The 16,536-nt window shown below is 35.5% G+C and overlaps 2 protein-coding genes across 2 annotated transcripts; one reads left to right on the top strand and one right to left on the bottom strand.

Annotated features, from left to right (window-relative positions):
- Positions 1-10,387: 10,387 nt before the first annotated feature.
- On the top strand, positions 10,388-11,274 carry LOC136067453 (F-box protein At3g07870-like). Its single transcript, XM_065773354.1, has 2 exons — positions 10,388-11,201; positions 11,264-11,274. The coding sequence occupies exons 1-2, from the start codon at positions 10,388-10,390 to the stop codon at positions 11,272-11,274; spliced, it is 825 nt and encodes a 274-aa protein (XP_065629426.1).
- Positions 11,275-14,597: 3,323 nt separating this feature from the next.
- On the bottom strand, positions 14,598-15,720 carry LOC136067462 (uncharacterized). Its single transcript, XM_065773365.1, has 3 exons — positions 15,523-15,720; positions 15,348-15,427; positions 14,598-14,915 (listed from the first exon to the last, which is right to left on the bottom strand). The coding sequence occupies exons 1-3, from the start codon at positions 15,703-15,705 to the stop codon at positions 14,861-14,863; spliced, it is 318 nt and encodes a 105-aa protein (XP_065629437.1). The 5' UTR covers positions 15,706-15,720; the 3' UTR covers positions 14,598-14,860.
- Positions 15,721-16,536: the final 816 nt, after the last annotated feature.

Raw genomic sequence — 16,536 nt, 5'->3', positions numbered from 1 at the left:
AAGTAGAGGCTTTGTTGTATTATAGGGATGCCGCTTGATATTGTATTGTTGTATCTGTATCTAGTTCATGTTGAAGTAGGTTATGTAATGAACTCGAACACAATGAGTATCAAACATGCCCATCTCTTAATAACATAAGTAAAGACCAATGCTATCTATCCCTTTATTCGTAATTTGACAATATTTGAAAGAAATTTCCATGATTAAAGCTTGACAAATTAGGTTATACAGAAGCTATATTTGTAAAATTCAAATAAAATAAAATAAAAAAGAAGCTCTTGTTGTAAGTTGTGCTAAAAAAAAAAAAAAAAAGAACTTTTCCCCACATGTAATACCACAATATCCGTTGGGGAAGGGTGGTAATAACACAGTGAAGTGTACGGATGAATCCTCTCGTTCTCTCAAGGGAAGAACAAGAGGAATCGGTATAAAGCAATAAAAAAGTTAAAAATGTGAGGCATGCTGATTACAACGAAGGGCAAGGCTCTACTTCTCCATCTCTGAAGTAGGGCCAAAGCATTTGGAATGAGTTAGGGTCTTTCAAAAAGAGGCTTATGGGGGATATACCAGGTGCATATACTCAAACTTTTAGCTTCGAAGACACAATGGAGAAGGATGAAGAGTCTAATGAGAAGGTGGAAAATCTCTGTGAAGGGCTTGTTGCGGTTAGATTTTCCAAGGGGTTTAAGAAGCAAATTCAAACTCCATGGATGGGAGCTCTCATTGTGAAAGTCTCTGGCAGGTCAGTGACTTTAAACTTTCTGCATAATAGACTTCTGTTCATGTGGAAGCCTGTTGGGAAGTTAGACTGTGTTGATTTGGAGCATGGTTTTTTCATGATCAGTTTTACTTGAGGGATGATTATGAAGCTACACTGAAGAAAGGGCCTTGGTTCATTGGAGAGAATTTTCTCTCCATCAGACCATAGGAGCCAAACTTCCATCCTGAGTCGGCAAATGTTACATTGGTGACTATATGGATTAGGCTCAATGGTTTACTGATAGTTACTATAATCTTGAAGCTTTATTGCAAATAGGAAAAGCTATTGGGAATGTTTTAAGGGTTGATACCCACACTGCAAATGAAGTAAGAGGCAAGTTCGCAAGGTTGTGTATTCAGGTTGATGTGGATAAGCCATTGGTGACAGCAGTCTTGATTGGTAAATTCGAACAACCTGTGTGTTATGAGGGCATTCAAAAGTTACGCTTTTCTTGCAGCAAAATGGGTCATCGGAAGGAAGGATGTCCATTCATGGTTCGGTCAGACCTAGTGCTGAGAGGGGCAGAAGGGATGAACGGAAGGGACGCTGAAGGATGATCACCTCATTCACGCGAAAAGCATGCAACTGCAAGGACTACTGCAGGTGAGGGGCCCAACAGCATTGTGCATGGTAGTGCTCATGAAAAGGCTCAGGAAGGGCCATATGGCCCTTGGATTGTTGTGACATGAAAGAGGAATGTGACAAAACACCAAAAGAGTGGAGGGGCCCTTACTATACTAGACAATGGTCGGTTAAGAGAGGAGCAAAGGAAGACAGCATATGAGGCAAAACTTAAGCTTGATGTGGGGAAACAAATTTCAACTGATGGGCCAAGTAGGGAGGCTAAGAGAAAAAACACATTCTCTAAAAGTAGTTTGGAGGCCTAAATTGAGAGCTCTATTCAAAGTGTGAAGCAGGGAAATTCTCAGCAGGCCCAAGATGCATCTTTTAGGAATCAAGTGACCATGAAGATATTGCAAGTGGACCCATGGGCTGAGAGGGAGGGAAACAAGAGCCAACAAAAAAAATAATGTCTCAGTCAAGGGAAAAAGGGCAATTGCACGTGCAAAGGTCTCACTAGAAGCTTCAGCCAGTGTCGAAAAAGATAAGGCCATTTCTCCTTTATCTCAAAAGCATTTTAACATCCAAAAACTTCATTCCTTGAATATTCCACAAAGTGGAGTCCAAACAAGTAATGTTCAGCCAAGCCGAGATGGGGAATCAAAGCAAAGGGGTGAAGGAAGCTCAAGCCCTAGAGCCCTTGCTGAGTTTCAGTTTGCAAGTGTGTCTTGGGTAGAGATGGGTTTTAATTGAGTAAGGGATCGTGGAGATACCAGACATGGTGCTAGCGGAGAGTCTTGTGAACTCAGGTCAGGTGATGGGTTAGTTTAACAACAAGTTTTGGAAGGCGTGGGAAATACAGGTCTTCCATCCAATTGTGGTGTTCAATCTTCATGGGTTGTTGCAGGGAATGGAGAGGGAGTGATGTAGCACAGCATAACGTTGTGTCCAGGAGAAGGCCAGATGAAGGAGATGCAGAAGTGGATCGGATGGAGTTGGAGGGAGGAGGAGAAATCCTTACCACGGTTTGATGTATGTTCTACTCATAAACACTGTTTCCTAATGAATATCATAATATGGAGTTGTAGGGGCGATCTGAAGCCCACATTTCAGAATTATGTTAGGGAGTTGGTGCGTAACCATGATCCGGCAATTTTAGTTCTGATGGAAACCAAAATTGGGGGTGAAAAGCCAAAGAGATATCAAGCAGGCTTCCTTTTGATGGGGCAGCTCATACAGATACCATTAGTTACGCAAGTGGCCTTTGGATGCTGTGGAAATATGACAGGGTGGAGGTTTCTACTTTAGGTAGTACTGAGCAGGAAATTCATGTCGTTGTTAAGGTAACGAATTCTAACTCTAGCTGGTTATTTACTACAATTTATGCTAGCCCGAGGATTGCCGAAAGGCACATATTGTGGGATAATTTAAATAAAGTTGCAGAGCTTCATAATATGCCTTGGGTAGTAGCGGGTGATTTCAATGAACCTCTTTTAGATGAGGACAAATATGGTGGTAGGGCAATCAGTGTAAATAGATCCCTATTATTCAAAGAATGTCTAAATAATTGTGGCATGATTGATATTGGTTTTTCTGGTCCTCGTTTTACTTGAACTAACAAAAGGGAAGTGCAAGCCCTTATTCAGGAAAGGATTGATAGGTTTTTTTTGTCAATGCAAGTTGGCGCCTTTTATAACCGGATGCTAATTTGACAAGATGCAATTCAGATCATTGCCTGGTAATGCTTGATATGCTTCCAACGGGGCAAATGGGGAGAAAGAGACTTTTAAAGTTTCAAACCTACTGGTTGACAGATCCTACTTTCCCTAAGGTTGTGTCTCAAGCATGGAGAATGCCTAATGAGCTTGAGGAGGCCATAGATTACTTTATAAAGGAGGCTTTAGCTTGGAATAAGTTACATTTTGGAAATATCTTCTCCAAGAAGATAAATATAATGGCTAGATTGAATGGCATACAAAGGGTAGTTTTTGTCAAACCCTCAACGTTCCTTCTCAATCTTGAAAAACAATTGCTGGAGGAGCTTGATACGATTCTGAGGCAAGAAGAGGAATTTTGGGCTTTGAAATCCCAAATTAATTGGCTAATTCAAGGTGATCGTAATACCGCCTTCTACCATGTCTCCACTCTGGTTAAAAGGAAATGGAATAAGATTTCAGCAATCAAAGATGCAATGGAGGAATGGCTATATTAAGAAAATAGAATCAAGTAGTTTATTCGAGATGGGTTTAGCAAAGTTTATACAACCTCTCTCCCTAGTGCCTCTAGAGCATATCCTTCAATTTCTTAGTGGCAAGTCAGGTTATTGGAGGATGAAATGAGGAGCATTAGTGGTGGTGTGACAGAGGAAGAGATAAAAGCAGGCTTGTGGTCACTAAAAGCTTTCAAAGCTCCAGGTCCAGATGGGCTACAAAGTGGGTTCTTTCAAAGATTTTGGTTGGTTGTTGGTAACTTAGTCATGGAAGAGGTGAAGAGGGTCTTTGTAGAAAGGAAAGTTCCAAGCTACTTGAATAAAGCTCATATTGCTCTTATTCCTAAAATCCAAGGCCCTAAGACTTTGGGTAACTATAGGCCTATAAGCTTATGCAACACAGTCTATAAGATTATCACAAAGATCATAGTTAATAGATTGAGACCGTATTTGGATAAGCTCATATCTCCGCACCAGGTAGCCTTTGTTCCGGGGAGGAAGGGGATGGACAATGTAATTATAACCTAAGAAGTCATTCACTCTATTAGCAAGAAAAAAGGAAGAGTGGGGCATATGACTTTGAAGATTGATTTGGAGAAAGCTTATGACAAGCTTGAATGGAGTTTCATCAAGGATATGCTTATTAGAAATAATCTCCCAATGGATCTTATTGAAATTATTATGAGTTGTATTTCAATGGTCACAACATTTATTACAGTTAATGGAGATACCTTAGAGCCGACATACCCCTCAAGGGGAATAAAGCAAGGAGATCCGCTATCTCCATACTTGTTTATTATGTGTATGGACTATCTTGGGCAGCTCATTGAGGAGAAATGTATGATGAAGGTATGGCAGCCAGTTAAGGCCTCTCAGAGTGGACCAGACTTCTCCCATCTATTCTTTGCAGATGATCTTGTTCTCTTTGCCAAAGCAGATTATATCAATTGTTCAGCCATTAGGGATGCGCTTGATGAGTTTTGTTGCTTATCGGGCCAAACAGTCAGTGAAGCGAAATCAAGGGTTTACTTCTTACCAAATGTTGATAGGGACACTAGAGAATCGCTTTGTGACATCCTTGGATTTGCATCCACTCCAAATCTTGGTAAATATTTAGGGATCCCTATCAAACACTCAGGCGCCTTCTCCCAAGACTATAATTTCATTTTGGAAAGGGTTAAGCAAAAGCTTAAGGGTTGGAATGCGAATTTGTGGTCATTGGCTGGCTGAGCTACTTCCTTAGCAACTATTCCATCCTATGTGATGTAATGTGCTCATCTACTGGGGAAAATTCTTGATTGTTTAGATCGGGTTAATCGGAATTTCCTTTAGGGTTCCTTGGAGACAATCAAGAAGATCCATTAGATTGGATGGCAAAAGGTGATGAGAACTAAGGATGAAGGTGGTCTTGGGCTTCAAATGGCAAAGGGAAGAAATATTGCCCTTCTTGTAAAGCTAAATTGGCGATTAAACACTGAAAAAGAAGTCCCTTGGGCTAAAGTTTTAAGAGCCAAGTATGGCAATAGTGGAAGCGTAAATGCTCCTAAGGCTGATAGGCTTCCTTGCTCTCGTATTTAGGCAGCCATTAAAAAAGGTAGGGAGGTTTTCACCAAAGGAAGTATGTGGATGGTGGGAAGGGATAGCAAGCTGAATTTTTGGTATGGTAATTGGACAAAGTTAGGTCCGCTCTGGCAGCTCATTCAAGGCCCCCTTCCTAGAGAAGCTCCTAGTTGGGAAGTGAAGGATGTAATTCTTGACATAAGGTGGGATTGGAGCCGTATGCCATTTGATTTTCCACCAAAAATTAAATTGATGCTCCAAGCAACCCCAATGCCATTATTAGGAAGGGGCAGTGATAAGATAGAGTGGATGCACAATCCTAGAGGGGACTTTGACTTAAAGAGTGCTTATAAACTTGCCATGGGGGTTGATATGAATGTGGGTTTCAATGCTAGCTGGATTTGGAAGTTGATGATATTGCCACATATCAAAACCTTCTTATGGTAGTGTGCTCATGAGAGCATCGGGGTGAAGACTTGCCTTATGCGAAGGGGGAGTGATTAATGATGGTTGTTGCCCTATTTGTCATCTAGAAGTTGAAACAATATTGCATGCTCTAAGGGATTGTGCTTGGGCTAAGAATGTATGGAGGCAGCTGGGAGTGCAGTCTTCAAACCATGATTTTTGGCTGCCAAATTTGCAGGAGTGGCTGAACAATAATGCGAAGTCAAGGAACAATCATGCTAGTGCACATATTCTGTGGAAAACGATATTCTCCTTTGTTGTTTGGAATATATGGAAGGCAAGGAATAGTTGTGTCTTTGATAGGAAGAATCCAAACCCGAAGCTGGCCATAGAGATAGTGAATCAAGCGGTGGAGTTTGTGTTTTGCACTTCATCCCCTAGAGGCCTAACACACACCATCATAAAAAGGGTTAGATGGGAGAGACTACCGGAAGGATGGGTTAAACTCAACACGGATAGGGCTGCAAAGGGAAATCTAGGCCTAGCGGGTTGTGGTGGAGTGGTGAGGGATGAAAATGGCAAATGGCTTACTGGATTTTCAAAGCGGATAAGAATATCCACTAGTTTTGTAGCTGAATTATGAGGGCTTAGGGAGGGGCTTATATTATGCAGTGACTAAAATGCTCCTTTTCTTGTAGTGGAACTTGATGCCAAAGTTGTTGTGAAGTGCTTTCTCAACCCAAACTACCACAATAATGTTATTTCACCCATTTTGGATGACTGCAGATAGCTGATGCGCCGATTTCGTCGAATTCAAGTTAGGCATTGCTATCACCAAGCCAACCGGTGTGTGGATATGCTAGCCAGAATGAGCACTGGCCAAAAGGATGAATTTATTTCCTTTGATTGTCCGCATGTAGACATTAGAAACATTTTAGATGAGGACTCTGCTGGGGTATATGTAAACACAGCATGCTTTGTAACTAATGGTTTTGTTTAGTTTTTAATGAAGTTCGTTTCTAACAAAAAAAAAAAAAAAAATACCACAATATCCATTACAAATGAAGAACCCCACCACCCATTTCTAATATGTTGTGTTCACCACAAAAAGGAAAAACAAAACGTTTGTTATCTTGAGCAAGTCAAACTTAATTTTTACTAACTTTGACAGCCTCTATCCTTAAATTGATGCCCATGATGTTGAGCCTACATAAAGAACAAAAGAAAATGTATTAAATTATTTACAAATTCATGTGCTAATAATTGACATAACTAAATATACATTGTACTAACAATAATTGTAGCAGATCCAATAATTAAAGTTGTTTATATGATGTTGTTGTGTTCCATAAATACTAAGCTAGTCAATATTTGGCCCTAGACATCCACTTCCCCCAAAATTGATTTGGATGACCCTACAAATACAAATTTCATTAAACAAAACAAAAAATGTTAACTTAAAGACTCTCAACAAGTATAGCATTGAATAAAAGTTAAGGAATTACTGATACTTGGTGTACATTGCTTCCCGGAGTGCCTAAATATCTTGGGTTATTACTAGTTACCGGTCTTTGATTAGCCTGCAATCAAATTACATATATTGGCGGAAAACACAAATAAATAGTATAAAATGCTCCTTTTCTAAAATCCTTTCAATCTCTAACTTTTGCTCATTTTCTTCCTTAACAATGACAATTTCTTCATCTGAAGACGTGTTGTCTTCATTCTCTGACAATCACATAATTGTTTCCAATAAAAATACTATTCAATTATATAATAAATATATATATATATATATAAACTTTAAACTATGTATTGAATTTAGAAACATTAAAAATAAAATGACTAAACTATAAAATTAAAATTAAGTAATTTCTTTACAAAAAAAATACAAGTAGTCGAGGAATTACTAGAAGTAGAAGAATTAGAAGCGTCAGATAGCATTGCGGGAGCATCAGTCTCAGCCATGGTTCGAGCAGCTTTTGCATAGAATCCAGCAACTTGTGTGGTGGCGGCATGAGACAGAGTGTGGTGGGGTGGAGGCATGGACAAGAGGAAGCAAATTGTGGATTTGGGATTTGAGACTAAAGAGGTAATGAGGGAGGGAGGCAAAGAAGATTGAGAGTTTTAGATTTTTTTTTTTTTTTTTTTTTAATTTGAGTTTGTTAATATCTTATGGCAAAGAAGATTGAGAGTTTTAGATTTTTTTTTTTTTTTTTTTTTAATTTGAGTTTGTTAATATCTTATGTGGCATTTTAGTTTTTAAAAAGTTGACATGGAGCATGCCATAGTTTGTAAAATATTTGTAGAATAGTTTGTGTGTATTGTATTACTTATTTTGAATTATTCCATAAGTAGCATTCCAAATTTTTCGTTCATTCCTTATTTGATCCACTAAGTTAACTCCCAAAACTTTGACTTTATAAGGATAGAAAATAATAAAAGCGTAAACAAGTTTAAAAATTTTGTGCTTAGTAATTTTTTAAATTTAAAAAAAAAAAATTGTCTAAAATAAAATCATTTTTAACATAAATTAATAAATTGTATATTCACATATAAAAAGCATAATTCTTGAACCTCTAATAAAATTATCAAATAATATGAAAATTTGAAAAACTATGATCTTAAAATAAATAAAACATTTTCATTCAAGAGTGACACTTCAGGCTTTCGGATCCTAGGTTCCATTTCTCTTGCCTTCATTTCTTTGAATTATTTTATATTTAAAGTAACATAACATATTGAACTGATTCTATTTATTAAATAACTGGATTATCATCCGGTTCAAGGTTACCGGGTCGAACTGGCCGGTCTGGTAACGTAGCTCATTACCACCTTTTTTCTTCTAAATTGAATGGACTCAACTATGAAGCTGGTAGGGAGAACCATCTCACAAAAATATTTCAAACCTGGAAATTGCAACCCCATTACCATGGAAATTAGTTCAGCTTAGATTCGTTAAAAAAAAAATACTTGATCCAACATTGTCTCAGACTCCTATTTTACTAAAATGTACATTGTTACAACACCTAACGTTGTGTTTGTCCAAAACACCATAACAAAACCAAATGGATACCAATAAATGTCATAAGTTGTGTGGTTGCTTTATCCTTCTCAAAATTTAATAGATCTTGGTTTCCTCCAATTTCTCACATAATATACTTCTACTATGGCTACAACTTTTTTAATTTTAATTTTTTTTTTAATTTTTTGGGATTGTAGCTATATTGTCAACCAATTCATCCATTACTCTCACAATCAACTTTAATTGAATAACATTTTGAGAGGATTAGGCAGAGTGCTTTTATAGCTTATGACAATAAAAATTTCATGATTAGAATGGTGCTTTTCATCATCATTATGTGTTCCCCCATATAATGCGAGAATCACCACCCAACGACTCAAATGAGTCTCAAAGGAAAGAAAAAAAAAATCATTTTAAAAGAAAGATAAAAATAGATGATGTGATTGTACAAGTTAACTTCTGAACTCTAAAAAGATGAATCATTTTATATATAACATAGATATCATATATATCACAATTAAAAATAATAAAATAGTCTCTCCTTTTTAGTGTGAGATTAAATATTTTCACTAACTCCTTATCTTCTATATTCACTCCTATATCTTTACATTATATTGTAATATTTATTCATTTTAATTAATTAATATTAAAATGTACCAACACTTTTTTTACTTTTCAAATACCAAAAAGGATGACTAATAAACTCCAAAACTTCACATTCATAACTCAAACACTCGTATTATAACACATATTTTCGATTTCTGAAAATTGTTCACAAAATGAAAGTATCTTTGTAGACTCTAAAAGTTTTAACAACCTTAGACCGTGGGAACATGAAATTAAAGCCTTCAATCTAGGACATAATCTCCATGCTTGTTATAAATGGGACTCTTTGCTGCTCCAGCCGCTCTCTACTCCATGTTCTCGTGCCATCCTCAATAACCAAGCAAATCCAAAAACTAAAAGTTAAATCACAATGCCAAAACATAAAACACAAATAAACCCAATAAATAAAAGATGAAATTATACACTCAATTATTATACTCTTAATTCATAATTATTTAAATTGTCAATTTATAATAATAATTGACAATTTAACATGTAAGTTTAATTAAATAAAATTATTTAAATTTTCAATTTATAATAATTTTTTTTCTATTGGTTAAAGGGTAAGGAGAATTGGTAAAATTGTTAGTTTATACGAAATGTAACTTTATCAAAATAAGGAAATGTGAATACCTATTTTTTAAGAGGGAATCCACATTCCCACAAAAATGGTATTGAGTGAGAAATTAAGAATTCAAATACCTCTAACATTTGATTCATTGGAGTGATTTGTATTCAAAAGTGAGAATTTTTCAACATTCCTAGGAATTCTAAAAAATTATCCCATACCAAACGCCAAATTATCCGGAATTCTTAAAGAAACTCATACATAAAGAAAAGATAAATGATAATGGATTGATTCAATGTAACGCCAATTTTTTTTTTTTTAATTGAGAATAATAATCTGATAAATTTTAGTGGCAACTTACACAATCGAAAAGTTAGGAAGGCTAAAACCAACTTGGGCTACTGGGACTCTACTACAATTTGTTTTTTAATTTAAAAATGATGAGATACAACTAGACCAAAGCTAACGCTAACACAATGACAACTATTAACGTTCACATATAATAACCACCCAATATGAAATGGCAACTAACATTCGATATTTAAGGGATTGTGTGTAACATTCCAGTCCATCAAGTCCTCCGGGCTTTTTCTTAAAAAAAAATCCTCTGGGATTTTTTTTTTCTGTCAACATTAACCTTTTATTCAAATGGAAACTGAAGGTAGAAGACAGAACCACAAAATGATGTCAAACATGGACGTCCCAATCCTTGTTATCATGGAGATTTTACTGAGATTACCAATTAAGAGTCTAGTTCGAGTTAGGTACGTTTGTAAGACCTGGTACAACATTGTATCGGACCCCTATTTCACCAGAATGCACCTTGCTAGAGCACCTACAGCCAGCCTTGTCATCCAGACTCTTCTTTCATATAATCCTGGTTGCTATAGTAAATTCTATATGCTTGAGCATGGAGAATGGGACACTCGTGGTCACTCATTGTTTGCCCCATTGAAGAAATTGCCTCAAAAGTTTTATCTCCTGGGACAGAACATGATACTACTCACTTCCTGCAATGGATTGCTGTGCTTGAGTGCAGTTCGTCACAAAAAAGAGGTCACATGTGTCTGTAACATAGCTACAGGGGAGTACATGACTCTTCCAGGTGCCAAAACTAAGGATGATCGATTCTGGCAAACAATACGCGGATTTGGTTACAGTCCTAAAACAAATGAATACAAGTTGATTGCAGAGCTTGCACTTGATAAGGGATTTCGTCGTCCCGATTTTAATCCTGCCCCTCGGGTTGAGGTATACACACTTGGTGCAGATAGTTGGAGAATCATTGGAGATGCCCCATATTCATTTGTTGGACCATATTTTGGTACTTTCTTGAATGGTGCTCTTCACTGTTTGATTCAACCAATTGATACTACTGATTCCACTTCCACGTTCATTTGTAGTTTTGACATTGAGAAGGAAGAGTTTCAACCATTTCCAGGACCCCCAATTCAAGACTTGGGTCCAAATTGGGAGATTGAACACATCCATTTGGGTGCTTCAGGAGGTTTTCTCTACTTATGTGAGAACTATCCAACTTCTTCTTCTGTTGATATTTGGGTCATGAAGGAATATGGTAACGAGCAGTCTTGGATGAAAGAGTTTGTCATCTCTAATACTTCCTGGAAAAGAGGACCTGTATATTTTCTCAACTATGGTATGGGCGATGAAATATATGCGTTACGCAATTTTAATCAGCTATGTGCCTACAATGCAAAAAGCAAATGTTTCAGGGAAGTTCAGGTTTGTGGCATTTATCCAGAATTCCATGCAATTCCTTACACTCCTAGCCTTGTTTCACTCAAGGATGCTGTGGCTGGAGAAAATTCAAAGGTACTTTGTGCTTAACTAAATGTTATTTATTTATTATAATGGCATTATGATTGCATGAATTTCATTTTTTGCATCCCTTTGATCTTGTATTATGTGATTTGAAAACATGCAGAGATTATAACAAACATCAATATCCTGATAATGCTTTTGCTTCATCAACTGGCACACTTCTTTGAGAATTTAGTTTTGTTGAATGATAAAATCATGTCACAGTACAGATCCTTGCTTGGAGTTTTGAATTAGCAATTGCACTAGGATAAACAAAAAGAAAATTAGATGCAGTAGTAGTCCTAAATTTGTTTTTACTTTCCACACAATCTTGGTACTAAAATTGACTGTGCCATGTGAAATTTATGAGCTTCCTCCTAGGTTTCATATGACTGATTGTAGCAAATGAAAATTTGAATTTTATATTGGACACTTCTATTAAACCATGTTTTTGCTAACATGTAAAATTCACTGTTTTTCTAACTCAATAATCCTTTTTTTTTTTAAATAATAAAAAAAAAAATTAAAAATCCATTCTGAATCTTGTGTGTTTGAACATGCTAAGAAAAGATATCTAATCACGTTTAATGTACTCCAAAGCTGTTCTCATATAAAGTGCCATATTTTTTGTTCTTTCAAACCAGGGGCATATCAAGAGCATCCAATCTCTTCCAGAGAAAAAATGGGTGAAGAAATTGTATAACTTCTTATTATCAGCACCCTTCAAAGCTGAGGCACTATGTGAAATGATCCTTCCTCCACCTAAAGTTATGGGAATAAGATTGCCTGATCCTTTACTCAGGCAATTTGAGTGACTTGTTAAATTGAAAGAAGATTCCTGACATTTTGGGTAGCATGTGTGGCTTGTTGACATTGTTGCATCTAGTGAAAGTGTTTCTGCATGATTTTCTATAGGGAGAATTTGAGAACTACCATTCGTTTCTGAAATAAGTGTTGACTGTTATGTTTTGAATTACTGATTTTGTGTTGAATCACTCAACTAATGATGAAACACTATTGATGTTGATATTTTTATTTGGAAGTAAGAAAAATGCAAATTACAATACTAGTACTTAAGTTAAGAATGCAGTTTCCAATTACTGATTTTGTGTTGAATCATTCAACTAAGGATGAAACACTATTGATGTTGATATTTTTATTTGGCAGTAAGCAAAATGAAAATAATAATACTAGTACTTAAGAATGCCACCATCAGTAGAGATTGTTTTAATTTCCAAGCCAAAAATTTAAGTATCTTTATATACTCTAGTTATTGTGTATGTCAAATTTAGGTTGAGAGAACTATTCTTGCTAATAAATAATGCTAGTTGCACTTCTAGCTAGTAGGCAATATGATTGCATGTTTGCGAGAGATGCAGATATATACCTCAACTCACAAGACACCATATTCCCACTTGCCGAGATGTTTTCATGTTAAAGATTAATCTTAAAAGAAATGCTAATCCACAACATTTTCACAACAAATTCTAGATGACAAATTGTTAAGTAAGAAAGTGATATCAATGGTGAGTTTAAATGAGAACTAATAAAAAATTGCCACCTAAGATTTATTTAGAAAATGTTATAGATGTAGCATTTCTTTAAACCAAATGCTAATTGGATTCATACTTTTAGAGGCAAAGTTTAAAATGGAAAAAAAAAAATTAAATACATGAAAATTTGTGATTAATGGAATATAAAATGAAACACAAAAAGTGGTACTAAGTATTTGTATTCCTTTTGGAGAGCATTTGCTTATTTTGGTTGCTATCGATCAAACTTCAAAACTAAATTTGACCATTCCTTTGATACTCTTATAGTAGTATTACTTTTTTTCCTCCACAAAACCCTCAATTTTTGTTGCAAAGGCTGGATTTAAGTAAAGTCCTTTTTTCAACGACAAAAAACCATTTTTTCTTTTTGGTAAAACTTGGTTCTCCTAATAAAAATAATTAGGTAATAGTAATACAACTATGCTACATTTGACCCTCTACAATTGGAAATCCTCACCTCTTGAACTTGGACTAACACTCCGTTTGTCTTGATGGCAAACAATAATTTTCTGTGTTTTTCGTGTTTGGTGGTATAAAAAAATAGGTCAAATAAAAATTATTTTTAGTCAATAGAAAATTCTATTAAAAATAGGGCTTATTTTTTAGTTTTCTGATAAAATTTTTTGAAAAACAATCTTGCTAAAAGCCAGGAACACTAAAAGCCCACATTGCTCAAATGCTAAATTTAAGGACTCAAATACTGACTCAAGCTAAAATAAAGGACTCAGATACTCCCAAGTCTCAACTCTCAAGGACGTAACAACTCAAACTAAATTAACATTAAAAGTAACAATTGCAGATAAACTCAAAAACTAATAGCAGTAGCACCTATTATTTCTCACACCTTTAATTGTTGGATCCTATTATTTCTCACCATCCCAATCTTACTGCTACCCGTGTGGGATCAATCACACTTGCATTGCATGTCCCACCTATTTTTCATGCACATACCAAAAAACTTGTCCCCAGAATACAAAATTTATACATTTAAACCGAACCTTAATGATCTCATTTTAATAATCAAAACCATAGAAAGTTAAATGGAATAACTGAAAGCTTAGGAACTAAATTACAATAGGAGTAAACCTAAGGATTAATTGTACTATTTTTCTTTCCATATTTCAAATAAGACAATTTTGGCCTCCCTATTAATTTTTTCTCCAAAAAAAAAAATATATATATATTTTTTAATATTGTTTCCTCCCTATTTACTTTTTGTGTTAACCATAACTACTACTGCGACCTTTTTTTTTTTTGGTTGTAAGAACTTCTAATGCAACTTCAAAGTTCTTATGCCCTTCCCTTTACATTGAATACATCAATCAAACACTAGACCTCCCTCCACTGATTGTTTTGGATATTTTATTCAAACTTCCCATCAGAACCATATCCTTCAATCTAGCTTTGCTCGCATTTGATTTGTTCGTAGGACCTGGTTTGATATCCTCAAAAGACCTTATTTCATTAAAATGCACCTTGCAAGTACTATGAAACTTTGACCCTTCAGACGTTATATACAACATGAGGAGTTTTAAAAAGTTTAAAGGGGCTGAAATTAGTATGAAACCTCTACCAAAATTGCAGACAATTCTCACTCACAATTGTAAAACAATTACAGCTATCCATTTTTGCTAACTGCAGTTCTCTATGTATACCCCATCATTGCAGCAGGTGTATAAATAACAAAAGTGAAAATAAGCTTAAACAGTTAACGGTTCCTCACATGTGGGGACCCCCATTCCAGTCCCTCCCTCCCTCTTGTCACAACTTTGAGCTATCAGCAGGAGGCAAGCTATGGTTTTTCCTGATTAGTAACATGAAACTTCCTCCCAGCTTCAACAGCTTCCCTGTAAAGATGGAAGGTAATTAGAGTTTGCAACTAGTTCATAAAAATTGATAAATTACCGATTATCCTAAAAACTCAAACTATTAGGAAATAGTAAATTAATTATTTAATCTAACACTCCCCCTTCACATGTGGGTCTAGACTCCCCTTATTAAGTGGGCCCAACACATGGTTTTATTTATTTATTCTAGATGGGAGGTAGGTAAGTTATTAAAATATTGTGATTTAATCATTTAATCTAACAAAAACAAAATTTGCAGCCCCCTTGAAAGTCTAAGAAGTCCCATATAACTACAACACACTGTGACTCATTTCACAATTGGTATAGAACTGCAACCATAAAACATTGTTTATTTACTTTTTGGTAACTTAGTCATGAGCAACCTTAATCCAAGGCCTAAATAAATCCAAAGAGGGTGGTCGTAATCACTACCTGAAGGCATTTACAAGCTCCTTATTTTCAGGGTCAAGCTGCACTCCCTCATAAAATGAGTTGGCTGCTTCATCAAATCTCTACAATAATAAGAGCAAGACAAATAACATCAAACTACAAATATCACAATCGTTGTTTCAAATGTTAAGGGCCAGAAGGGAACACGAAAGCATGCCTGTAATAAACGTAGGGCTGCACCTTCCCGATAGCAAGCTTTTGGCCAACCCGGTCTTAATGCTCGGCAGGCCTTTGCATCATCTAAGGCATGCTCAGCTTGATCCAAACGTATCCAACAAAGGCTCCGATTGGAAAGCAAAGTAGCATCAGTGGGATCTAAATCAATTGCCTGTAAATGCATAACCAAACAATAAAGTCACAAATCACAAATCACAATGCCCAAAGCTCATGTGTTATGCTGGCAACATGTCCAATGTAGACAGTATTTCTATCTATATTAGTGTATAACCACAATGGAAGCAAAAGGAACACCTAAAAAGAGAGATCTAGACGTAACTTCCCTCACATGATATCTTTCTAATACAGATATGCTAGGATATGTAGCCAATAAGTATCTGTAAATAAGAAAATTAATTTTTGTTTTCTTTTCCATGGATAAACCATATGGCACAACTAATTCATGGATACTTCTGCAGGTAAAAGAATTTTCTTAAGAAAAAAGGGAGTTTAAATGTAAAATACAAAATCTATGGTCTTAGAAAGTTTGAAACCATCAAGACTTAAATATATATAACCATCTTACATGAATCATGGATCATGTTTTCTTTTAGTATTTATAGTTTAATCATATATACTTCTTTTAAGCCTTGTCATGTTTGTTATTTTTCTTTTAACCTAAAATCTAGCATCATTTAAATTTAAAATTATTTTTTAATATGACATATCCCTGCCTTATTGCATCCTAGATTTTCCAGAATTTATGTATAACCATGCCTGTATCGTATTGTATGCACATATGGGTGCCTCAAAGGTCTAGATATATTCTCTGTCCAAACCTTGACCTCATTCCTAAAATCCATTACCAACTATAACACAGCAAAAGTAACTTCTAAAACTTTTAACAATTAGCTCTTCACCAAAATGCATTTCTAGACACAGTAATTTAAAAAAAAAAAATTGTCTAAAATAAAATCATTTTTAACATAAATTAATAAATTGTATATTCACATAT

The sequence above is a fragment of the Quercus suber genome, unplaced genomic scaffold (genome assembly GCF_002906115.3).
Source record: "Quercus suber isolate HL8 unplaced genomic scaffold, Cork oak 2.0 scaffold_73, whole genome shotgun sequence".
Classification (NCBI taxonomy): domain Eukaryota; kingdom Viridiplantae; phylum Streptophyta; class Magnoliopsida; order Fagales; family Fagaceae; genus Quercus; species Quercus suber.
The sequence above is the reverse complement of the archived record's forward strand: the minus strand, read 5'-3'. Positions and strand labels throughout refer to the sequence as shown.

Excerpts from the sequence above, each read along its gene's own strand:
- LOC136067453 (XM_065773354.1), top strand. The coding sequence starts at position 10,388 with ATGGACGTCCCAATCCTTGTTATCATGGAGATTTTACTGAGATTACCA.
- LOC136067462 (XM_065773365.1), bottom strand. The coding sequence starts at position 15,705 with ATGCATTTACAGGCAATTGATTTAGATCCCACTGATGCTACTTTGCTT. Across the intron at positions 15,428-15,522 it reads CAGCCCTACGTTTATTACAG|AGATTTGATGAAGCAGCCAA; the intron begins GCATGCTTTCGT and ends TTATTATTGTAG. Across the intron at positions 14,916-15,347 it reads GAGCTTGTAAATGCCTTCAG|GGAAGCTGTTGAAGCTGGGA; the intron begins GTAGTGATTACG and ends CCATCTTTACAG.